We start from the raw sequence: 27,244 nt of genomic DNA, 5'->3' as shown, positions 1-27,244 counted from the left end.
ACCAACTGGCCAGCTGAACTAACCATTGTTGAATAAATGATATGTATTTTTTTTTATAAAGGGAAAAAATATTGGACCGACTAGGATAAAATATCATTTCAAACAACAAGAACCAACAGAGTTAGATCAATTTACACACGTATAAGCTATAAAGTTCGTTATACTGTTCGATAGGTGGCTATTCGGGTCGGTGGCTCGTGTTCATTTTGTGTTGTGTTGACATGAATACAAACACAAATATAATTATTGTCGATATGAATACGACACAATTAATAAATCATGTCAAAATCTAACCACAAATATGATTTTTTTATTATACGGGCTATATAATAAGATGATTAATATTAAATCGTATTGGGTTAATTCGACATAACACGACTCATTAATATTATTTGATATGAATTAACACATTTAATTTAGACTTAATTTTCAAGTTATATAGTCTGATTTTGACATTAGTTCGAACCTAATAACAATTAATAAATGAAATTAAACAATATATATATATATATAATTACATATAAATCATAAATTTTCTATAAAAATAAATCAATTTAAAAATCAATAAAGTAATTCAGTTTGGTTTAGTTCAACCAATTCTTCTCTCTAAAACCAAACCAAATCGAATTATCTTAAAAATCGAATTGAATTACCGAATTAAGACGGTTCAGTCCGGATTATTCGATTCAAATTGAATAGTGCTCACCCCTAGTTTGAATGAATTTCCACCCTCTTAAGCCTTTCCGGTGTCTACAGCAGAATTAAAACAGAATGAATACATAATTGCTGAGTATTGCACCAAATCAAACAAGTGAATGCCGAGTATAAGCGAGTCTATATCAATTATAATTAATACATGATAATTATTTATTAGCTAAATGTAAATCACGCAACAATCACTCTTTAACAAAGTGAAATATTAACATTCAAAAAAAAAAAGTGAATTATTAATATACTGAATAATGAATACACTCAAGTGTATCAATGTTTTTGTGAGAACAGTTTCGCAAAGAGAGAACCCGCTGAATGATTTTTATCAATTAAAGACTTCAAATCATCTGCTAGAGGTCTCAATTGCACCACCTCCACCGCATCCATTTTCGGCTCCTTGTCTGGCTTCTTCGGTGGTTCTTCAGCCTTTTTCCCTTCTTCTATGGAGGGTTTAGCCATCAAAACGTCAAAAATGATGGCTAATACACTTGCAATTGTTGGTGGGGATGAGGCAATCACTTGCAATAAGTCATTGAACTGAAAGCCACGAAAAATAAAATGGAACAGTTTCATTAGTGTTCCGAGTCCCTACAAGCAGCTACATCTGTTTGAAGCATGCATACTCACCCAGGAGGAGTTATTAGGAAGGGGTTGACCAGAAAATACGTCATATGCACTGTCGTGGTTATTGATGGAGACACCCGCAAAGAGAGCAAACCCTAGAATGAACCTTGGCCTGAATCTATTCAAATCGCAGTAATTGATATCTTCAAGGCCAGTTGAAACTGTTAACCCACAAATGAGTCTCACTCAAAAAGTCCATTAACTAAGTATAAAATATGACGAATACTAATTAATAAAAAGCAAATGCAGAATGTCATCAACTTAGATGTTAGATCGATGCAAGAGTGCTTACAATGTTTAGGGAAAATTTTTACTTAGATCTAGTACATGTTGATCCAAAACAAAAACATATGAGTGAAACTTACTTATAAAATAAATTATAAAATAAGTGAGATTCACATATATGTGTCTTAAATCCATAGATCTAAATAAGTTTTGTCGCAATGTGTACTGATTTATAGGCACACAATTCATCCTTAGTAATTAATGAATCATTAATATAAAATTAGAGTGGTTAATTCATGCTACATATTACCGGTTTAGTGAGTAACATTTCTTAAAAGAAAATATTTTTTTTTTTTATAGAATTTTAATATATGTATATATAGAGAGAGTATATATATAGAGAGAGTCACTAAAACATATATATAAAGGTTAGGATACATACCCACATAGGGAAAGAATACAATATACAGAACTGCAACAATTGGCAAGGGTATAGAAGCGAGAATAACCGCAAGTTTTCCTGTTAAAGATGTTATATGATCTCATTAGATCAGGCATTGAGTGAACAAACTAAATTAATATACAGTAATATTAGAAGAAACCGCAAGTTTTCCTATTTGCAACAATTTTTTTTTTTTTTTATAAGCAAAAGATTTTATTAAAAGCTAGAGAACTGGTAAAAGAAAAACAACACTGAAAAAGGAACAATGGAACAAGAACAAACAAAAGAAGAATAAAGATTCTAGAACAAAGAACAACGAAGATGCTAATTAGGAGCCACAAGCAAATTAAAGGTGAAAGAAAGAACACATCCTGAGATACCGAGAAACCAAGCTGTAGCAAGCCAAAAAAGAGAAGGAAAAGAAGAGATTGCTTTGAGAAAGAGAGGGATTGCCATGAGCAACAGAGAACCGAAGAAAACAAAGCTATAATATCCCGAAAGAATTGCTATTGGTAACTGCCTTGAAGTAGATTCATGTCACCCTTAATCTGCTTTAGGAAATATTGCATCACCACCTAACGAGGCCCAATTTTTTGCCAACAATGACTTTGGCCATGCTTCAAGGCAAATGTCCAATGAGTTTTGCAAGTGAAACGATTTTCTGTGGAACTTGTTCATCTTTTTAATATCGCTATCGGATGGTCTAAGGACTTCTTAACTTTTTCCTTCCACCTCGAGAGAGCTTTGGCAAAAAAATAGAACAAATTTGAAACAAATCTACACTTACATCTTTGCTTGAGAAGGCGAGACGGCTTCAACTTGTTGCCAAGGATAACAGAAGAAGGCTAGGCTTGCTCAAAGGAAGAGAAGTGATTCATGTAGCCATTTAGGAAGCATATTCATTTCCTTTTATTAGTATTTAGTTACTTTCATGTTTATTTCTAGCATATTTAGTTATCTTTTAATTTTTGTTTTAATTTGATCTCATCCCATGATTTTTAGCCTTTATTAGGTGTGTATAGATGGCCCGGAAAGGTATAAAGGTGATTGGAAAAGTGTCGGAATGTGAAAAAGCAGTGTAAAAGGTCCCAGAACATAATACGGCCCATGTTCCTGAGATGTAAGATTACATGCCCTGTGTAAAAATAACACGGCCTGTATACGTAAAAATACATGGCCCGTGTGAAAATAATATGGCCCATGTTATCACCTAAGCGCAAGAAACTTCAGAATTCAAGTCCCAGAGCCCTACACGGGGTAGGGCTGTGTAAATTAACCCAAATTACATGGCCCGTGCTATTTTCGATGATAAAAAAAATCCAATTTGACCTTCCACGATTCTTGGTTGTTCTCAGAGGTTTTCTAAGGCTTTTAGAACTTTGAAATAAGGGTTTTTCACTAATATAAATACTATAAGTTAGAGTTTGAGAGGGATTAACCTTTTTACTTTCAAGAAAGCAAAAACTAGCTTTGAGAAAGGCAAGAGGAGAGAGGGATTTGTAAGATTTTTAGAGGAAGTTCCAACTGAAGTTCCAAAAGTCCAAGGCTGTAATTTTCCATTTGGGTTCTTTCGTTCAATTTCTTCTCATGTCTTTTCTTTATTATTTTATAAACTTGATTGTAAAACTCACCATGACTGAGTAGTTTCTTTTATTATAAGATTGGGGATGTAGCACTTTCAATTTAATTATAGATTTAGTTTAATTTTATTCAATAAATTGGAATTTTAGTTTTGATTCGATTTCTTATATTTTTAATGCATGCAATGTATTAGTATCCACTTAGTATTTGTTAGTATCCACTTAGTATTAATTTTATATATTAATTGAAGAATTGAAAGTTGGAAAATTAATATTAGATGAATAAGATTTTGAACCTAGGGTTCTTGATCTAGAGATAGGCTGAAATTCTATATAGATCTAACAATTAATCAAGAAACTTAATGAGTTTTAATTGATTCAAATACCACGAAAATAGAATTTGGATTAATTAAAATATAACTTGAGTACCTTGAGAGAGGATTTAAGATAAGTTAGAATTAATTTCCTTTAAAGTGATAATTTCCCATTTATTAAAAAAATTAGATTGAATTGTAGTTAATTAAAGTATGAACCCCTAGTTCTGAAATGCTTTTATTCATAAATATTCAGTTTAGTTAATTAGTTAATATTTTGCCTTTAGTAATAATTATTTTTTATTTCATCATATGTCTAAATTTTGATCGTCTAGATAATTATAATTGCTATGTAGTTTAGTGTTCAATATAATTCTCATTGAAACAATACTTTACTCATCACTTTATTACTTGTTAACGATTCGCGCATTTGTGAGATTTTGCGCGATAAGAAGAGATAGCTAGATGAATATGGGTCGAATGAAAGAATTGGCTGTTGATTAAGGGTTCTGGATCAACATCTAAAATAGGGCCCACTTCTAGCTCAAGCCTAGGAGTGATGATGCATGCCCCTTTTTCTAGTAACAACACTGGATTCAAAGGAGGACAGAGATGTGAGCTAATGTCTTCCATTGACCAATTGTTAAGATTCTACACTAAACGGTTCTTGAGAAAAGAGACACCGAGTGGCTTGATGCAAATAGGAGAAGATGGCTGTATGTCTTCCATTTGATCTAGAATGAAGAGCTCTAAAAGGGGGGAAGCATCGTCAATCATTGGAGACAGAGTAGCTTGAGGTGTGATTGCAGATCAACTGGGAGAGGGGGATAAAGTAGTTCATGCAGATGTCCAGATTAGGCACGTGGAAAGGATTTGGATGACGAGGAGAGAAGGGAAGATGATGTTGTAACTGTAGGTGGCAGAGGATTGAGATTCCTTGCCATGAGGAATGCCTTGCTGCACTGTTTCAATTAAGGTGATATGATACTTGATACTGCCAATTTTCATTGCCATAATCTTGTGAATAAACTTTAGATTAGATCTCGAAACTAGAATCCTTGCCACGTTTAACTTCAGCTTCTTGGAGGTGCTGTTATCGAGAGAGATGAAAAAGCCACAGAAGTTATTGAGCCAAACAAAAAAATTGGGATACCAAAAATGAAGCGGTATTTCATGGCATTGAACCCATGCAAATCGATTTGAGGGGGTAAAGTTCTTCTCCCAAGAGAGAACAGAGGAGAACCACCTTGAAAGCCAATTACTCAAGGGGGAGGTAAAAGCTTCCAATCTTTTAGAGAAAGGAACATTGGCAACATCACGATGCCGCGCAAGGAAGAGGCTGAAATAAAATGCACACCTGCTTGCTAATGCTTGAAAGCTTGGGCAGGGTTTTTGAGAATGCTAACCATGCTACGCTGAAGCCATTCCAAATTGTCGAACAGTGCTTCAAAGGATCCTCTAGTTATGTACAATTTTCTAGGTAACTCAGGACACAAACCAAGGGTGTCAACTTTATTTGTTGATGGCGAGACAACTTTGCTTGTTGACTGTAAGACTGATGGATTTTGTTCTCTTTACCTTTTTTGTTCATGCCACAACCTAATTTAGCTTGTGGGTTTATGGCTGGGTTGACTTTGTGAGAAACTCTATCTGATCGAACCTTGCTATGAGACTCTGTTTGTTCTGCTTTGTGGAAGTCATGTCATTGATGATTACCACCTCTATGATGATGACCATGAAACCTTGTTGTGAGAAAAAGTTTGTCTTGAGCTATAATGTCTAGGATGTAGATGTTGCTTTCTGTTACTTAGTGACGATGATGAAAACCCTACAATTTGCAAGTATCGACCCTGAGATTATTAAGGTATTCAAGGGAAGGTTGAAGGCTCTTGTGGTCACAGAGTAACATAACCAAACTTTCTACGCTGTCTATTTAGTCTGTAAGGAGTGAACACTTCAGTAATATGCCAAGATTTTGAGAAGAGTTTCCATAGATAAACAAGTCTATATCATATGGAAAGTTTTCAAAATAGATAGAAGAGGATGGGGGATGAGGAAGGATGGGAGGGTCTTGGTTCATAATATTATCCAACTCTTTTATCTTCCTCTCTTAATTTGCAGCATTGTTTAAGTATATGAATTAGATAAAAACAAGCCAAAAGCTCAGAAGCAGCGCAACTATAAGCTTCATCAACTGAGACAAGATAAAATAAATACCAATATAGTTATTTCAACTTTAAAATCTCAAAACTGTAAAATAGTTATTTAAATTGTAATATTTTAAAAAAAATATTTCAACTTTAACTCTAAACAGATAAGTCATTTATAACACACAAGCTACACGTATATATGTGTATCTATAAATTGATCGATGAGTATAAACTTGTTTTTCCAAAATAAATACAATATACATATATGAAAAATTTTATTTAAATTTGATTTATCAAAGATATAAGATGTATGATAATACCGTGACTCACGGTCTTTGGTGAATAGGCAAGAAAAATTCATATATACACATTTCTATTTCCTCTTGTTTTCCCAAAATATGCCATGCAAAGTTATAAAATTGAGATTGTGAAAGTGTTAAATCATAAAGGTTGGTTGTGAAACACCAAATTATAATAAAGTAAAGATCAGAGGAGCTATTTATTCTGGATATTCAAAGTTTAGTCATTACGTTGAAGCAATGGAGCCAAGTCCCATACCAAACACTGCATCAATAAAAGTTCCAATTCCCTGGAAATCCATAAAAGTTAATAAGAAGTGATGCAGAATCCAGAAACAACGATAATGGTAGATGAAAGGTCTTATAATTAGTATATAAATTTCTATGAAACCAGCCATTTATAGAATCTTTAATACACAAATCATACCCTAATTTTCATTACTAATAAACACGTAATGTAGATAAAAAAGCAACAAAGCAAGTTTGGGTGTATTAAAAAATATCTATACATGAGATAATAAAGAGTAATTTATTCTTTTATTATTATTATTATTTTTAATTTATTTTTTAGAAGAATTTACCCCATACCATATGAACATACTATTCTAAAAGATGTGCATTATTTGTTACCTGAAACCCGATTGCATTACGCAGTACAAAAGGCACAATGGGCAGGGCACTCTCTAATCCTTTTGAGCGATAAGAATTTTCATGATCGCACTGCAGAAAACAAAGTCTTATTAATAAAATGGGATGAAATTGGCAAGCCAATTAGAAAATTGATCCAAAATTCACATGTTTAGATTGATTTAATTAATTTAAATTTTAAATTAAAAATTAAATGAATAAAATTAATTTTTTTTAAAAAAAAATTAATATTTTTAACATGAAATCCTTTCTATAACGATTCATTAGTTAATTTGGATAAACCCACAATTTCAAACGATCAAATCAACAACACACAAGTAGATTAGTCTGGCTTGGTAAAGGTTTTCCATCTCCTTTTTCCAGTTTGGTTGTCCACAGTTTTGCTTTGTTTGTCTTGTTTGCCAGATCTTAGGGCAAGCATGCAGAGGTTTTGAATGAAGGATTTGGTTGGGGGTTTGCCATGGCTAGATCTGAGTAGCGGTGGCCTGTTTAGCCGAGGATGGTAACTGGTGGGGATTGAAAAGCTGATGGTGGTAGGTGTCTGTGTCATCCAACATCCCAGTTGATGTCGGCTCTGCTCTCCTCGCTAGGTGGCTCAGCATCGGAAGCTCAAACCATTAAGGGTTCATTTTCTCCTTAGGCGACAGAGGGGGGAATGATTCGACTCTTAAAGTGCTCTTTGTGTTTATGGGTTTCCTTCTGTTGATATTCTTTGGTTTAGCCATGTCTAGGCTTGTGTTTTGCTTCAGTTGTGCTGTGTAGTGTTGTTGGTGGAGTGAGTTTTGCCTTTGGGCTGCTTGTGAAGGTCAGCCAGTGACTGTACGGTATAGCGTCAGTGGAGAAGTCTGGGACTGACTGGTTTCTGCAGATTTCTCTCTGACATCTCTGCTGTTTTTTATGGGCCGGGTTCATTACCATGGCTTTTGAGTTTCTGGGTGATATTTTTTATTTTGGACTTGCCTTTTTAGCCTCCCCTTGTAATCCCTCATAATCTTATGAAATTTCAATGTCATTTAAAAAAAAAAAATCTAAATTTAATAATAAAATAAAAATTCAAAATGACCCACGATTATGTGAGATAAGCATGATACCTTCTTAGCAGTTGAATGATCGGGTGTAGGAGGGGATGCACGAACGTCTTTGCTATGTCTTGCTGCGGCAGAAAATGTAGCAATAGACTGCATAAACATAGTCGTATCAATGGGAGGGGAAAGTAAAATAAAGGAGCTAAGCACAAAGTGGCGCGGGTTCAAAATCATTAAATACCAATCATATTTAGTTATAAATGAAGAAAAATCAAACCTCTATGGTAGCAACAATAGAAGCGACCATCATTAAAAAAGCATCACGAACTTCAAAAGTGGGATTTCCCCATTGAAATGGATGGATCAATTGTATATTTATCCTGCATATATTGAAGTAAGATATTAGTATATACTGAAAGTTTTACCGATTCAATTCTCTGTCACCAGATGGGATGAGACTAGACGCAGGTTGCGCGTGTACAAATTGGGTAGACCAACAAATTAAATTGTAACAGAAGAAGATTTGTTAATCGGAAAAATTATTATTTAGTCTCTATATTTTAATAAAATTAATTATTTAATTTTTTTTTATTTTGAAAAATATAAATTTAGTGTAATTTTTTGTTTATGTACTGTTTAGTTCCTATTGTTATTTTAAAGTAATTTTTTATTAGTCGAGTTAGTCAAAAGAGACAAAATAGTTGAATTATTTAAATTATAAAAATTAAATAGTTTATATATTTAAAGTTATGTGAACTAAATAATTGTATTATTCAAATTAAGTTACTAACGTCCATTCTAATGAATTTTATCTTAATTATTATTCGAATGACGACTCCTTTCCTCAAATTTAATGACGTTAATACCAAAATATCATAGTAATGTTATGAAAAAGCCAGAAATGATAAAAGGGTGGGTTAGAGACAGGGATCGGTCCCCGTCCTTGCCCCACAAGAATTTAGAGTCGAGGTAGGACTTTCCCATTGGGGAGGCAGGCAGGGCAGATTTCCCCGCATGGATTTTTCTTTTTATTTTTTTTATTTTAATTTATTATTATATAATATAATAAATTTATTTATTAAAAAATAAATTATAAATTAGAAATATAAATTTTAAATATAATTTTAATAATATACCTATATTTTATTGTTAAAATTATAATATTTTATACAATCTATAAAAGCATATTATATTTTAATAAAAAAATTATTATGCAAGGTAGGTTATGACTTTCTCTTCGTTTCCCCACCTTACACAGTATCAAATTAAAAAAAAAAAAATTTGATCGAATTTGAGCAAATCAAATTGAATTTAAAAACAATTGTCATTCCTAAAAAAGCAACACTAAACCAGATTAGAAGGTTTTACGACAGTCTCACATTGTAAAAACTCAAACCCTCTCTCTACTGACAAACTCAAGATCATACGCCTACCAGCCTCCTAGAAAAATTAACATAAAATCCAATAATAATACACATGTTACACCAATTACACATTACATAGCAAGATGGCGATCTAGCTGTTATTGATGCCAATAGTCTCTTGTTAAGATAACAATGACTGATAGGAAAAGAAAGATAGAGGTCAAAGGAGGGGTTGGGGGTTGGTAAGAGGGAAGGAGGAATAAGAAGTAGGGGGAGAAGAAAAGAAAAACGGGACAATTAAAACATTAAAAAAAAAATTATTATTTTTTAAAATTTAGCCATTTTGATTAAATAGACAAAATTATTGTAAGTAATTTTTAAAACTAAACAAAATCACTAAAATTAAAATGATGGGATATAATTATAAAAATTATGGAAAATTTTGAATTTTTTTTATTAAATCTAAAATATTATATCATTAAATAATTTTTTTTTCAATCACAGAATGATGTAATTAATTCAAAAAATTTAATTTTCAGGGATAGATTCTAGCCTGTAACATGAAATAATATATACTGAGGTTAAGAAAACGATAATGCGACTAATTCAGTGGATTGAATTGGTAGAACTAAACTCACCAAGGTGCAGCTGCAATGAGTCCAGAACGATCAGTACGACAGTTGGCTTGTTTTTCTTGAGAAGCATTATCGAATGTGCCAGAAGCAGTCACAATTTCTGAAATAGTCCATATAAATGCCACCGATAATGTGACTGCAAATCGCCTAGCAATGCTATTTTCTGATTTCCAAAAACGGGAAAACACCTGATTGCAAACAAGAAAAATAAACTAACAAATATTAGGTATTTATTTTTTTTTTTCAAAAAATGAAAACTTCTTCTCAAAATATAATATATAATAATAAATTTAAGAGTAAGGGATATATATCATAGGAAAATATATTTTAATTCTTAACCTTCACCCGAAATATCTAATGGTAGCATGACCTTTAAAATGTAAAATTAAAAAAGTGGAGTAAAATAAATCTTATAATCCTAGTCAATATTAAAATTGAAGTGATATTAACTTTTTTTTAAAAAAAAATAAAGGAAAAATTGAACTAGTTAAAAGTATCAATAGACTTCTTTGGTAAAGGTGGGGATTAATTTATTTATTCAATTTTTTTAAGTTTATTAAATTATAATATTCGTTGGTGAGATGGGAATTCATTTTTAAAGTTGACGTGTTATTAAACTTTTTTTTTTAAATAAAATTTAAAAATCAATAGGGGTATAAATGAATCAAATAGCTCGCAAGCTGCTCGAGGTTCGGCTCAATAAAAGCTCGGCTTAGTTTCGCTGGTTTAGAAAATAATTCGAGCTCAAACACAATTTTTTTAGGCTCGTTTAATAAAAGAGCCGAGCACAAGTTTTATAGTGTTCGGCTCGTTAAGGCTCATGAATCAGCTCGTTTGCAGGCTCACGAGTCGACTTGAGAGTATACTCATTAAGTAGGCTTATGAACAGGTTTGTTTATAAAAATATTTATATTAACTATTATTTTTCATTATATTATGAATATTTATTATTTTATTTATGAATATTTTAAAAATAATATATTATTTAAAATTATGATATAATCAATATAATATATAAAATGTATTATTAAATATAATTATTTGTAATTTAAATTTAATTTTTTACAAAAATTAAAATTTTTTTTATATGAGAGCTAAAAAAAAGCATGTAGTTTAAACTTTATATTTCTAAATCTCACTCTGTAAATGAGTTGAATTATTCGTAAATTGCTCTAGAGTCAATTTGATAAAAATTTTGGTTTGGCTTGACTTGTTCAGAGCTGGTTTTCTAAACTAGTCAAGCTTGAATTTATAGATATTCAGCTTGAGTTTGACACAAATTAATTTTGTGCTTGACTGAAGTTCAAAAAAATTTTGATGAACTAAATTTGAATTCTTTAAAACTCAACCTGGTTAGATTCATTTACACCCTAGAGGTTAATTTATACATCAACATTTGTAATATCATAGGCACTGAGCAGTAATGCACATCAAATTTTCATTACCATCTGATTATGACAAATCACATGCTAGTAAAAGATGGAAAATTGATCGGTTCGGATTATTTTCTATCAGGGTCGTTGCAGGTTTTTTTTTAAGATGGATAAATTGCCCTATGAAAAAATATATTTTTTGGTACAATATATAGAAAAAATTTTAATTCAATCTCTAATCAATTTATGAATTTTATATTATCTTTAGGTCAAAATATTATTTTTTAAAACATAAATATAAATTTTATTTATTTACATTTTAGATCAAATTCAAATTGATTATATTAAACTCAAATGAGTTAATTGAATGTAAAATTGGGTGTCAGGTTAAAAGTTGTTCCCTGTTATGTGAACTTTTATTTGGTGCAACTGTTTTACATATAACGGTTTAATCATAGTCATTGATCATGGTGAAACTCACGTGAGACCCATCACAATCAACGGTTATAATAAAATTATTGTACGTACATTAGTTTCATTGCATAATTTTTCCTATTATGCTAGGAAGATATAAGAGAACTTGAAAAAAATGATAATCATGTCATCTATTATTTTAGCTACACACAAGAAGACCTGGAAAAAGTTTCCATAGTCATGTCACTCACCTGGGTTGAGAAAATCACAATAAATATTGCTGGGAGTCCAATTTCAATACACTTCTTCAACTACAAACATTAAACCAATCAAAATAAACGTCATATCGTGCATAATTTAATACTCTAATGGAGGAAAATGCAACAATAGAACGTGCAATTTCAACGAAAACTATCCACCCATATGGCAACTAGTTAACAAATAAGTTGACAGAAAATTTTACTTAAACTTAATAAATAAATTTGTGAGTTTCGTCTATTTTATATATGGATCTCATCTTATATGTTATGTCTTAAGTCAATAATAAATTTATTCTGCACAAAAATTTTCACGAAAAAAAAAACATTTTATTTAAACCATAGTCACTGTTAAATAAAAAAAAAGGTACGAAATGGGTATGAAATAGGATTTTGAGAATTTGTCTAATGATATAATGAATGTTATGCAGCAAATGTACTTTGTCAATGGCAAATATTGACAAAGTGTATCCACCATGAATGAATCAAATTAACAACAAAGTAACTTTACATAGTGTACTGAGATTTGAGGAGCTCAAAAATGTCTGAACCAACTAAGTTTTTTTATAATAATATGATTAAATTGTTATCATTGAAAATAAATACTTTCCTAAATAATTATTTAATTTTAATTATGAAAAGTTATAGTATAATTTTGGTGATAAGAAAGTCATTATATTCCATTTAGAAAAAGAAATTTTGTTATAAAGAAGTCGAAAATAACTAAAAATTGTTTCCAAATCTTGGTTAGATTTCGGAAAACTGACACATGCAAACACAAAATTATGTTTTCCAGTTTTCTTGGAAAATTTTTCTAGAAAACCATTATGGTTTTCCACAGGTGAACAAGCCCTATTTCCTGAGTCCCTCTTAAAATTGTTTTTCACTTTGGCTGTTTCATTCAAAGTGCCTAAATATTTCATATATAATAGAATTAAAGTACCATATTTTTAAAATTTTGTTGTCTTAAGTGCTAAAAGATTTTCATAATATAGGCATAAAGGCAGGTGGAGTTTAATAAAACTAAAAATTAAATGCTAAAGAGGTAAATTTTAAGTTTTGAATAAAAATAAACGCTGAAATTTTAAATTGTAAAAATTAGTTATAATGTGCTGAAAATAAAGTGTTATGAATTATGCTATTCAATTCATTTATTCTTATGAATTATGCAAATCATGAATAGATTATCAAAACTTGACCGCTTATACGTCTTAATTACCTGAGGGAATCCACGTTGATACAACCCAACTCCGGTGACAGTAACAAGAGGAATAGAAGCGACAATAGCAATACGACTGGCATCAATAGAAATCCAAATTAGAGCTTCTTAGTTTAAAAAAAAAAAAAAAAAAAAAAAAAAGATATATAAGCCCAAGTGTTTCAAGGATTTAAAATTTTATATAAAAAAATATTTAATAATTTAAGAAGGAAATCGCATTTTATTAGTTATTATTATATATCAACAATAATTGTAATTTTTTCTATAATTAACTTCAATTAAAATTTAAAATCAAAACTTTACAATTTTGAAAATGATTCTAATATTGTTAAATTTAATAAGGGCATTAAAAAAAATCTAACACAAACAATGTGTTTTCAGGAGAAAAAGGGGACAAAATCACACATGCATAAAATGGTACGTGACCAGGCCGATGCCAGCCCAAGAACATATAGCATGGATGTGTGATGCTTGGGACCAGACCTACAGAGCTACGATTTTCCAGTTTTGCAAGGATTTCTAGCTTTATCTAGACTATATTTTCCTAGATTGTTTTATCATTTTTTTTTATATATTTTTATAAATCTTTGTTTTCTAGTTAATTTAAGTTAATTAAAACTTTATTCCTATTTAGATTAGGACTTAAAAATTAATTTCTACTTAGATTAGTATTTAAAACTCTATAAATACCCATGTAATCTTGTATTTTAAAGTTTTGTTCAGCTTTATCATATGTTTTCTTTCAATAAAGGTTTGTTTGCTTTATTTATCCTGTGGACTTTGAATTAAGTCTCGTTTAATTTTAAGATCTTGGATTATATCTTATTTATTTTCAAGAGATTGATCGTGTGTCGATTTTTTTCTGTACTATTCGTCGCATTAGGTGGTATTAGAGCAGGGACTTCACCTTTATTAAGATAATATTGGTAGTATTAGTGGCAATCAACCTCATGACAGTGATAAGAGGTTGCCCACTATTTGGAGAACGATCAAAGAATAGCAGAATGCTATGGAGCAATTAGGAACAGATGTGGGCTGCTAATATCAGGAGTTTCAAGAGCCATTGTACACCAAGTTGAATATTGGTGGAAATAGGAATCTAGAACTCATTCAAGCCAAAGGGGTTAATCCCAGTGGAGCTGCAATTGATCCTATTTTTGTTAATCCTAGAAGAATAACCGTGGTAGAGCATGATACAAAAGTTGAAGAGGAGATGGATTTTAGGTATGTTCCATGCTAAGGACAAGGGAGAGTTGGCCAAAATCTCCAACAAAATTATAGACGAGATGATGAATTCAAGTTGAAGATGGATATCCTTACCTTTAGTGGAGACCTTGATATTGAAGGTTTCCTTGATTGGTTGACCAGGGTGGATCGTTTCTTTGAATATGCAGAAATTTTGGAGGAATGAAAGATGATATTGGTGGCGTATAGATTGAAAGGAGGGGCTTCCTTATGGTGGAATCAATTAAAGGAGACTAGAAGGCAAGAAAGGAGCAATCCAATTGCTTCATGGAGGAGAATGCATCAATTGTTAAGGGGAAGTTTCCTATGTCTTGATTATGAGCAATTTCTCTTTGAAACTTATCAAAATTGCTCATAAGGAACATTAAGTGTCAATGAGTATACAACTAAGATTTTAAGGCTGGTGATAAGGAATCACTTGGCTAGAAGTGATGATCAGTAAGTTGCAAGATATTTTAGGGGTTTGAAGCCTTCTATACATGACAAATTGGCATCCAAATGGTGTTGAGTATTCAAGAGGCTAGGAACTTAGCCTTAAAAGTTGAAATGGTGATGAAAGAAAGAACTTACAATGATCCCTATCAAAAGTATAGTGGAGATGACAACCATAGGGAATTAGAAAAAAGAAAAGGAAGTTGCATAAGGAAAATCAAGCTCAAACAGTGCCAGCATGGAAAAGGTGAACAACAAAAATCCAAAGGGTAGAAGCAATAAGGTACAACTCCTAATCCTTCCAAAACCAATAATATCCATATGCAAAACCTGCTCGTAAAAAATGCTACAAGCAATGAGATAGGGCACAGGTCTAATGAATGTCCAAAGAGAAAAGCCATCGTCATCATTGAAAAACATGATAATGATGATGAAATTTATTGTGGACCAAATAGAGAGGATAATGAAGAAGAGGTAGAGCAAGATGAGTAAGAAGGTTGATGCTCTCGCAAAAGATTGAAGACAATCCATCAAAAGGCTTTATAAAATAAAGGGATCATCTTGGATTTGAATTTGAGAATTTTGAAATGCCTTTTGCTATGGTGGACAATGAAGGGTTTGAATATAGTGTTATGGGGAAAGAAGAACATCAAGCCATAGAAGGTCCAATGAAGATTGAAATTTTCTCTAATAACTTTCCTAGTGTTTTTATTGATTTTATTATCCAAGTGAGTTTATGGAGGCCAAGAAAGATGTGAAATTTATCAATTCAATTTTGTTCAAGCTAATCTTGTTGATACCATTGATGAATGTAGTATGGCGTGATCTTCCACTAAAGATTCTAATTCTCATACACTTTAAAATTTGAGACCAAATTTATTGTAAGTAGAGGAAAATGATATGGGAGAACCTTGTGCATTTATTGTTTGGACTAACTTGAGGTCGAGTTTTTAATAAGTGTAAGTGCATAAGGGCATTAAAAAAAATAATAAGAAGAAGAATCCAGCACAAGCCATGTGTTTTGTAACACATTAACCCCAAACTCCCATAGGATCCAAAATTTTCTTCGCGAAACTACTGGCTAGCAAAGTTAGGCACAAGTCTTGCAGGCATGGAGGAAAGACACGTGCTGCATGGAGCAAGCAGTGCATGTGGCTAGCATGGTTGGTAGCATAAGAGCACCTATGGGCCAACTAGGTGAACAGTTGCGACAGAATTGGCTGGAACTCTCCAAAAAGGCCTAGAATATGCTAACAATTAGGAGACTTGTGTGGAAAGTCCCAGAATTGTCTAGCCTTTTCTTCACACCTCTAAGGAAGCTTCCACGAGATGACTTCGAATAGCCATTAAGGAATTGAAACTTCTAGGAAGGTACCTTTAAGTAACTCCTAAGGAATTAAAACTTCTAAGAAGGTGACTTTGAGTACCCTCTATGAAACTTTAGAATTCTCCATGCAAGTTGCCATGAAAATATCTAACTAAAGAGGTGCAAATCTTTCAAGGAGACTTCATCCTTACTATCCAAACTATGGAGGTGGAAGAAATTGAATCCTTTCCATCCCTTTTGGAGGTGCCTTCTCCACCACATGTTGAAGAGGTGGAGAAGCCTATAAATAGGGACTTAGGCAACTCATTTGCATTCACATTCCATATTTTCAAATGTATTGCAACTTGTACACAAAAGCCTTGTAAAATATTACTTCAAGAGCAATACAATTTTCCCTTTTGCCAAATTCTCCTCCTTTGTTCCTTTTGTGTGCTTGGCTTCCTGAAGTGACTTTTATCACTCTTGTTAGTCTACTTGTTGGGCTAACAAAGTGGAGGCTGACTTAGTCCATCTTATTGGCTAAGTGTGGCACGGTTTTGGTGTTGAAATCACTAAATCCTTGACAGTTTTTGAGAGAAAATGAGCCAAATCACACATGCATAGAATGGTACACGTCCAAGTCACGTGCTAGCCTAAAAACACAAAGTTTGGCTATATGATGCATGCGACCATACCTGTAGACTTGTGATTTTCCAATTTTGCAAGGATTCCTGGCTCTATTTAGAGACTATATTTTCCCAAAAAGTTTTATCTGTGTTCTTAGTTAATTTAGGTTAGTTGAAACTTTATTCTTATTTAGATTAGGACTTTAAAATTAATTCCTATTTAGATTAGCATTTATATTCTATATATATTTTTTTTCAACTTTTTCAGATATTTTCTTTCACTAAAGCTATGTTTGCTTTATTTATCACTAAGACTTTAGATTAAGTCTTACTTAATTTTAAAGTCTTGGAATAGATTTTGCTTATTTTCAAAGGTTTAATTGAATGTCAATACTTTTTTGTGATACACGTTTCATTATGTGCAAATGAGAGGATGAATTTATGAATGGAGAAAAATATCTTTATAAATATTAACTAATATTAATAATATAAATTAAAATTTTAACATTATTATTCGATTCTCAAATGATTTTAACTATATAAGAAATTATATTATAATTTTTAATTTAAAAATAAAATTTATTATAAGCAGTTGATCTCTAATAATTACTTTTATATTATTATAATATAATAATTACTCTAATATTTTGTTAATATTTAAAGAGAATAAAAATTTTATTTTTATAAATTTCAAAGCATGCAAAACAAAATTCTATATAAAAAAATAAATAAATAATTTTAAACTTTCAAAAATTTAAAATTTTTGTTTCAATGTAAATGTCTATTGTTTTCAATATTATTTTTTTTTTTTTATAATTTGTACAATCTGAAAAAAAAGACTTTATTCTTCAAATCAATTCTTTTTGTAAATAGAAACTTCTGTGGAGCCTTTTCTTTTTGGTTATATTTTTTTTTTAATTTTAATTAAACTAATAGAATTCTGTTTATACATAAAAAAAAAAAATTACTTAGATTATATATGAAAATATAATCATAATTAATTACTAAATAATAAAAGTTAAATATGATCATAAAATTTTATAATTTACTATAACATATACATTACAATTTATCTTACAGTACAACATAATATACCATGATTTAATGAAATCATTTTTAGCATTTTTTAATATATATTAAATTTTTTTTTTTGTTTTGAGTAATAAAATATAAGCAGTTGATATGTAATTAAATTTATATATATTTATAAAAATAACTATTATTGTAAAATTGTGTTGGCTTGAGGTCTTTTTATTTTTCATATTGTTAAATTAAGTAGAACTTCATTTATTAATAATTAAATTCTATTACTTTAAATTTATTTATATGCATATTGCTAAATCATCAGCCCCTAGCATTGTATCTCCTACACATTGGATTTTTAAAATTTTGTATTTTATTTTGTAATTGCAAAATATTTTTTTATTTGTTATGGTCATTTATTATGTGTTAAATAGTAGTTATATATTACAAAATAATTAAAATACTAAATGTTAAGATAATATTATAAATAACAATGATACTTAAAACAGAAATAAAAAAATTAAATAATAATTAGTATAAAAGAGAATATTTATGATTGATTATGATACCATAAATTAATAGTTAATTTTTTTTAAACTAACAGTTATCAATGACCTATTATTATTATTATTATTATTAATAATAAGGATAACATATGACAAATAATATTTTTACATAAATAAATTTATAAAAATAATAATATAAATAAATTTTAAATATTACATTTAATTATAAAAGATCTTAATTTTTTAAAAATCTAATTTTAAAAAAATAATAATTTAAATCATAAATGTAAAGGTAATATTGTAAATAATAATAAAAATTAAAATAGAAATAAACAAAATTAAATAATAATTAGTATTTATAAAATAATATAAATAGTTTTTAAACATTGCATTTAATTACAGAAAGTCTTAATTTTTAAAAATTAAATTTTAATAAAAATAATAATTTAAATCATAAATGTTAAGGTAGTATTGTAAATAATAATAATAATAATAATAATAATTAAAAAAAATAAAAAACCAAAATAATAATTAGTATAAAGAAAAGTATTTATAAAAAGTAATACGTGACAAACTTTTTAAAGAAAGTGCCACATATCATTTTCTTGAGAATACCTCTTTATTTTATATAGATACTTGCATGATGCCCGTGCTATGTATGGATAATTTATAATTTTATTTGTTAATTTAATATTTAATTACATTCTAAATATCATTAAATTAATTTTCAACTAAAATTTTTATTTATTTAATTTAATTTAAAAAAATTTTAATCTGTTATAATAATAAATTTTAGATTTATTTATAGTGTAATTAATTAAAATACCTATTTAATTCTTTTTATACATATATTAATAGTAATTTTTATGATTATTTCGATTAAAACGTAATAAAATTACTTTATTTCAAAAATAATTTAAATTTTATAAAATTTTTATATTTTATCTCATAATTTATGTATCTAGATTATAGAAAATATATTACATTAATGAGAAAATAATATTATTTAAAATATATATAAATATAATTTTTTATTATTAATATATTAAATAAATATATTAAATTACTAATAATGAATTGAATTATTTAATTTTAATAATAATGAAAATGTATAACATTATTATTAATTAAAAATAACATTTTATTACATTATTCTTTAACAATATTATATCTTTAAATTTTTATAATGTGTAATTTTTTTTATTAATCTGATATATTTTTTATAAAATAATTCTTTCACAAAAATGGTTATCGTTTTACATAAATTTATAATATAAGATAAATATATTTCATAAAAATTAAAATTTTAAAATGCCATTATTTTTTATTAATATAATAAATATTAAAAACATGTCCTATTTTTCAAAAGATAAATTTTATAATTTTAATATTATAACTTTATTTTTTTTAATCTTCTTTACTTGTAGTTAAATTTTCGATGTAATCATTTTTGTATTTTATTTTTGAAATTCTTCTTCTATATGAAAATATAGTTGAGAGATAATTTAAGCATAAAAATTTAGATATTTAATTAAAATTTGAAAAATATTTCTATTAAAAATTAATGATAATGAAATTTGGATAATCAAAATATTAGTTATAATTACATTTGATATATAGTTATAATGAAATAAAATATTAAAAATTTTAAGAAATATTAAATAAGAAATTTATTTAAAAAATCAGTAATTAAATAAATATTAATTAAATATATTTAAATGAATAAATTTTGAGAATGAGAACTAATAACTTTTTAAAGAAATAGAATAATTAATAACTTTTGAAAGAAATAGAATAAATCAAAAAAAGATTTGAGAGCACTTAGGAGAAATGAAAATACTCAGTGAAAAAATAGTAATTAACATGTATTAAATATCTCATATGGCATATTATATATAGACAAACAAATAAAAACTATTTAAATAATAGTTTAATTTTATAATTAAATATTATGTAATTGAAAAACAGTAACAAAAGTATTTAAATTTAATTTTTATAACAGTAAAATATTTCTCATTTATTTTGTTATTTCAATTCAATAGTCATAATAATAATAATAATAATAATAATAATAATAATAATAATAATAATAATAATAATAATAATAATAATTGAAAAATGAAATAAAAAGATTATTAAATTATTAACATAAAAATTAATACATACTAATTATAAATCAGTCAAATCTCTATATTTTATTTTTATAACTTTTTATATAGACTATACTTTTTATCTCTTAAATTTTTAATAAAGATTTTATAATAAAAACAATAGAAAATATGCCAATATAATCAAAATATTTATCAAAGATATAAAATAATTTAAAGTTAATTAAATTATATGATAATTGATTATGAAATTATAAATTAATAGCTAATTTTCTTTAAGTTAATGGCCATCACTAACCTTTTATTATAATAATTATTATTATTATTGTTGTTGTTAAATTATTTTTTACTACAAACTATTATTATTATTATTATTGAGGGTGACATATGGTAAATAATATTTTGCATAAATAAATTTATAAAAATAATAATATAAATAATTTTAAATATTATATTAAATCACAAAATGTTTTAATTTTTTAAAAATCAAATTTTAAAGAAATAATAATTTAAATCATAATAGTTAAGATAGAATTATAAATAATATCGATAATTAAAATATAAATAAAATAAATAAATAATAATTATTATTATTATTATTATAAAAGAGTATAAAAGAGAATTATTAATAGAAGGTGACACGAGGCAAGTTTTTCGGGAAAGTGTCACATGGCATTTCCTTGGAAATATTCCTATGGTTATTATATATATACATATATTAATCATAGAAAATTGAAATAAAAAGAATATTAAATTATTAATATAAAAATTAATACATAGTAATTATAAATAAGTCAAATCTCTATATTTTATTTTTATAATTTTTTATGTAGATTACACTTTTTATCTCTTAAATTTTTTGACAAAGATTTTATAATAAAAATGATAGAAAGTATAATAATATAATAAAAATATTTATTAAAGATATATAATAATTTAAAGTAATTAAATTATATGATAGTTGATTATGAGATCATAAATTAATGGCTAATTTTTTTTAAATTAATGGCTATCACTAACCTTTTATTATTATTATTATTGTTTTTTTTATTATTAAATTATTTTTTATTTTAAACTATTATTATTATTATTATTATTATAGAGTGTGACATTTGGTAAATAATATTTTCGCATAAATAAATTTATAAAAATAATAATATAAATAATTTTTAAATATTACATTTAATCGCAAAAGATTTTAATTTTTAAAAATTAAATTTTAAATAAAATAATAATTTAAATAGTAAATTTTAAGGTAAAATTATAAATAATATTGATAATTAAAAAAATAAAAAAATTAAATAATAATTATTATAAGAAAATATAAAAAAGAGTTATTAACGAAAAAATATTTGTGACATTTCTTTAGAAATATTATATATATATATATATATATATATATATTATTGTACCTTGCAAAGAGCACCGTCGCACCAGAGAAACCAATGATGATTTGGAGTAAGGACGCAATAATACTTGCTCCTTGTATGCGTCTCATGGATAGTTTAAACCTCTAATGTAAAAAGCCACCCACAAAAGTATACAAAAAGACCATGTTAGCACAGCCACTGAAAAAGTAAAAATAAATAAAAACCTATTTTAGAAAAAAAAAATATTAAACCTAAGGAGCTTTGAGGAAACCTAGCCCTTCTTAAATAAGTTAGTTCATACCATTAAAATTACAATTAATTTTTTATTAAATTTAGTAAAAAATATCAAAATGCTTTTAACTTTATTTTTAATTTAAAAACAATTTAATCCTTAAAATTTTATTTTAATAACAATTTGTATCCAGAGTCATATTTTTTTATTTATAATAGTAATAATACAATATATATATATAATAAAATAAATAGAATTTTATAAAATTATAAGGGTTTATTTATAAATAGTTACAATATTTAAGGATCAATTTATAAAATATATGGATGATTTTATAATAAAGCAAAATTTTAGAGACCTCAAAGTAATTAATCCATATTTTAGTAATTTAAATTTAAAATTTTTAATTTAATGGGAACCACACTTTAAAAATACAAAGGACTAAATTGTTAATAAAATAAAATCTTAGGGACTAAATTATTAAGAAAATAAAATCTTAGATACTAAATTATTTTTAGATTGAAAATAAAGTTAAAGGCATTTTTATTATTTTTGTTAAAATTATCGGTAACTTAATAAAATTCTAACAGGCATAGACTAAGTGATAAGTTTTGTCAAATTTTAAGAATTTAATTTCTTGGTTTTAAAAATATATAAATTAAGTCATAAATTTTATCAAATTTTAAAAATTAAATTATAATTTACCTTTTATTCATAGGAAAACATAAAACAACTGTCACACTTGATCTTTATATTTATGTTTATTTGTGTATTACTAATAATATTTAATCAGTATTTGTTTTTTTTTATTTACTAAAATATTTAATATGCCTGTTTTAAGGCCTACATAAGATTAATTTTTTTAGAATGCGATTATCCTTCTCAGTAATGCATTCTCTTAAAAATAAATATAAATTCTCTTTTTAAGAGCACAATAAAACTTGTAGTTACACCCAACACTTATCGGTACCATTATCACGATTATGTACTAATTTAAAAAAAAAAAGTAACAATAGAGTTGTCATCTTTTTATTAATTTATAAATAATAAACTTTGAATTAATGATGTGATCTATCATCAATGCATTGTTAATTAATGAAGAATTAATGAAGGATTTGTAAGCCTACCATTTTATGCATCTTCTTAATTTAACTTGCAACAATCCTCTCTTAGCAATTGAAAAAAAAAAAAAAAAAAAAAACTCACCTTTTAAAAATAGCAATTTTTCTTGAATTCGATTCGATTTATCTCAAATTCGAGTATATTGTGCGTGCAGTAATGGAAAGAAGTATTCCCATCCTGATCCTGTAACCCGGTGATAATAATAATAATAATATTATTATTATTATTAAAAATAATTTACTTTTATGTATTTATTATATATTTAAATATTATAATTTTAACAAAAAATATATGTATAATATTAAGATTATATTTAAATTTATATTTTTAATTTATAATTTTTTTCATAAATAAATTTATATTTCATAATGACAAATTGAAATAAAAATAAAATTGTTGCAAGAGCCCTGCTCTACTTTCTAGTGAGAAAGTTCCTACCCTGACCCTGACCCTGATCCCGATCTACTGTGGAGCAGGGGCAAGAGAAACGATCCCTACTTTCGACCCACCCATTGCCATTCTTATCGCCTCTAACCTTCGCCCTCATTTTATTTTGAAAACCCTAATTTTACCCCCTACCTATCTTTCCCTTTCCCCTTCTATCCAAGGATAGACAAACATTAGATGGGGAAGCATTAGACCTCTTGAAAATTTAAGGTTTTTAGATGGTATAATGGTAACTTTGTAAATAAGTAATATTTTTTATTACTCCTATCAATTTTTTTGGGGGAACTAGACTGCTCAAGTGTTAAAAGTTATCAAAATGAAGTCTAACATAGTTTCTCATTATTTTTTTTTATTAATTTAAAATTTTAGTAATTTTCTTTTCATAATCTCATTATTATTGTTGGAATCTGTATTTTATTAAAATCTTTTCATACTTTGATTAGAAAAAAATTTTTTTTCATAATATTAGAAGTTGCAACCGCTACAATAAATATTAGAATTAGTAGCAAAAATTTTGCAATAACATTAATTTTACTACTATAAAATTAATGTACAGCAGCAATATGAACAGTTGCTGCTAATGGTACATAAAAAAGATTTAGTAGCAATTGTTATTCATTGTTATTATCATTGATGAAGTTTTGATAGCAATAATTATTGCTGCCAATATTTTTTTTTTTTGCAGCAATCATAATTTTATTATAAAATACTTATAATTATAATTTTTTGGCAGTAACATGCAACAATTCTTATATTACTGTCACAAACTTATGACACAAACTTATGACAGCAAATTTTATACTTTTTGCAGTAATATATGAATTGCTGCATGTTGCTGCTAAAAAATTATGACTGTAGGTATTTTACAATAAAATTATGGTTGTTGTAAAAAAAAGTTATCGACAGTAATAATTATTACTACTAAAAATTTATTAATGATAATAATAATGAATAATAATTACTGTTATATCTTTTTTATATACCATTAACAATAATTATTCATGTTGATGTTATATGTTAACTTTATAGTAATAAAATTAATGTCGCTGCAAAATTTTTTGCTGCTAATTCTAACTTTTGTTGTAGTGAACCATGTCATTTATTTTATTTAATTTATAATTTTAATTGAATTTGTTATTCTTGATTGTTTTGAAAATTTTAGATTTGAGATAAATTGTACAAACTTTTTAATTTTATACCACTATGTTTAGTAATTCATAATATTAACATTCATTGTATTTTTGAATTTATATCAATTCCATTTAATTTTTAGCAAGTTAATTTTATTTAAAAAGTTAAAATATTTAATTTTGTCACTATATTTATAGCTATATAGCAATTCTTAATCATTGCATAATTATCGTTATCAATAATTAAGCAATCTATTCAATCAACACCTAAAGAAATGATCAATAAATTATACATTTTAATTGATCCCTCCTACGATTAAATTTCTGCGTTCCTTACTGTTTTCTATCTCTTGATTGCGATTCAGTAATTTCACCTCAATCACTTGAACCTAATGAGCTTGAGGTGACTACGATTGAACCCTCAATCACTTTTTACTTCTCACCAGAAGTTGAGCTTCACATACTACATCTCTCTCTCTCTCTCACTCTTTCTGAATGCTTTTTCTATAAACCCTGAATAGGCCTATTGCCATTTTTCTTCCTTGATTTTGTTGTGAAATTTGATAGATAGTGAGTGGAATGCTTTAGGGTTTTGGATAACTATTTTGAAACATGAATGTGCATGAATTTGTTTGAAAATTCTGAATTCATTGCCCTACAAGCAATGGATCCATGTTTATTATTTAGGATTATATATATATATATATATATATATATATATATATATATATAGTGAACTGGTCAGTTGGGATGTGTTGATTTCAACATTGCTCAATTTTAATCAAATTATTGACAATTTAAACTTAAGAGAGTATAGGATATAGATAGCAAGCATTGACGAAATGAGGCAATTAACTAACCTGACGTGGAAGAAGTGTGGCACTATATTTATTGTTAGTTGATATAGCAATGGAGATGGCAGTGCTTATGAAGCTGTCGGATGTTTTCATCATCACAGGAAACTGAGAACCCCATTTGTACTGCAAGATTGTGCTTATGGCTGCTGTAAAGAGCGAACTCTGGATTGCCTCGGCCTTCCCCACCTGATTAATTTTTAAAATCAAAGACAAAGAGAAATAAGTAATTAATTAATTAATTAAGTAATTTCAAGACATCATTACTTTCTTACATTTCCACCACCCATCACCGCCGCTAGCATGTAGGGACTGATCATAGAAGTCCAAGTTATCACTAGGCTATGCTGAAGTGCTGTGATATAAAGACTTAGATCACCTGCATTCATATGAGCCATTTTCCGTGCTTAAGGTAAAAAATGTCAAATATTTTCACTTTTTTCAATTTTGTCAATAATTTTTTTTTTCATAATTTATCCCTATTTTTAAAAATAATTACAATTTCTTTTTTCAATTTTGTTTGGTTTAAAATGGTTTCATTTCATGTTTTGGTATTGAAACAATTTTATGCAATTGTTTACATGAAAAGTCATACCTAAATTATCATAATAAAAATCATAAGATGATTTTATAATCGAGTTAAAATGATAAAATAAGTTTAGTTTGGTGCAGTTTTTAGTTTGATTCGGGACTCTAAGAATCACACACACTCTTACCTATAACATATCAAGATCATTAGATATTTGTTCAAATAAAATAATTTTATTTATTCATTTTCTTTCCCACCACCATTAAATTGCATTGATATTTGATACAATAGGACTGTCCAAATAAAGTTTAAAAGATGTTGATGATAGTATTGTGATCAGATTATCATGAGTGTTAATTGTTATGATATATCTACATTATCTAATAAATAACTGATATGAAACACACTTTTAAAGAACAAATAATCAATTGAAAAACAAAATTTAATGGTTTTCTTATTTATATTAAACATGTCAATAAGTCATGTAATTAATTTGATGTAACTTCAGCAATTCTTATATTAAGCGGACAAAATTCAAACTTATTCTTAATCCAATTATATATTACTGCAATTTATTCTATTAAGATTCAATTACGCCAGATTACTCAATCCATTGCTATTCTACACTGTAATTAATAATGCTGCATATATAACCTGCGTCTTCATTTTATTATAGAACATAGAGAAACTATTTGACTAGGTATGAATGAGAGAGAAAAATTACTCCAAGATGGATCTTCCTCGTCTATTTCAGGGAGCCTGGACTTCACCGTAGGCTGTTTTTCTCGATTTTCTTTTGTAGTCTCCTTAATTATCTCTTCTTTGGTCCGCTTCCGTACCTTGAGGGATGGTTTTTCCTTGATCTTCTCTTCGGTTTCAACAGGTGGCGGCGGTGATGGACATTTATGTTGGCATGTAGAAGAACAAGGGAATGTAAGGACATCATGATCATGGAAAAAAGAACAGTTTGGGATATGTTGGGGAGGAGAAGAACAAGTAAAATGATGGCGTATGCTGGCAATGAGGGCAGCCAT

The 27,244-nt window shown here is 27.5% G+C and overlaps 1 protein-coding gene across 1 annotated transcript; it reads right to left on the bottom strand.

Annotated features, from left to right (window-relative positions):
• Positions 1 to 885: 885 nt before the first annotated feature.
• Positions 886 to 27,244, bottom strand: LOC131172914 (nucleobase-ascorbate transporter 6-like). The gene is made up of 16 exons (XM_058134456.1): positions 26,935 to 27,244; positions 25,957 to 26,060; positions 25,688 to 25,870; positions 21,939 to 22,039; positions 13,281 to 13,356; positions 12,056 to 12,115; positions 10,021 to 10,205; positions 8,296 to 8,398; positions 8,085 to 8,171; positions 6,976 to 7,065; positions 6,577 to 6,635; positions 5,143 to 5,235; positions 4,838 to 4,986; positions 2,003 to 2,101; positions 1,339 to 1,496; positions 886 to 1,248 (listed from the first exon to the last, which is right to left on the bottom strand). The coding sequence occupies exons 1-16, from the start codon at positions 27,242 to 27,244 to the stop codon at positions 982 to 984; spliced, it is 2,124 nt and encodes a 707-aa protein (XP_057990439.1). The 3' UTR covers positions 886 to 981.

Source organism: Hevea brasiliensis, chromosome 14 (genome assembly GCF_030052815.1).
Source record: "Hevea brasiliensis isolate MT/VB/25A 57/8 chromosome 14, ASM3005281v1, whole genome shotgun sequence".
Classification (NCBI taxonomy): Eukaryota; Viridiplantae; Streptophyta; class Magnoliopsida; order Malpighiales; family Euphorbiaceae; genus Hevea; species Hevea brasiliensis.
The sequence above is the reverse complement of the archived record's forward strand: the minus strand, read 5'-3'. Positions and strand labels throughout refer to the sequence as shown.

Bases quoted from the DNA above. Each gene is read 5' to 3' on its own strand.
- LOC131172914 (XM_058134456.1), bottom strand. From the start codon at position 27,244: ATGGCTGCCCTCATTGCCAGCATACGCCATCATTTTACTTGTTCTTCT. The intron at 8,172-8,295 runs GTTTGATTTTTC...ATGTTTATGCAG, and splicing joins CTATTGTTGCTACCATAGAG to TCTATTGCTACATTTTCTGC. The intron at 1,497-2,002 runs GTATGTATCCTA...GTGGGTTAACAG, and splicing joins TGTATTCTTTCCCTATGTGG to TTTCAACTGGCCTTGAAGAT.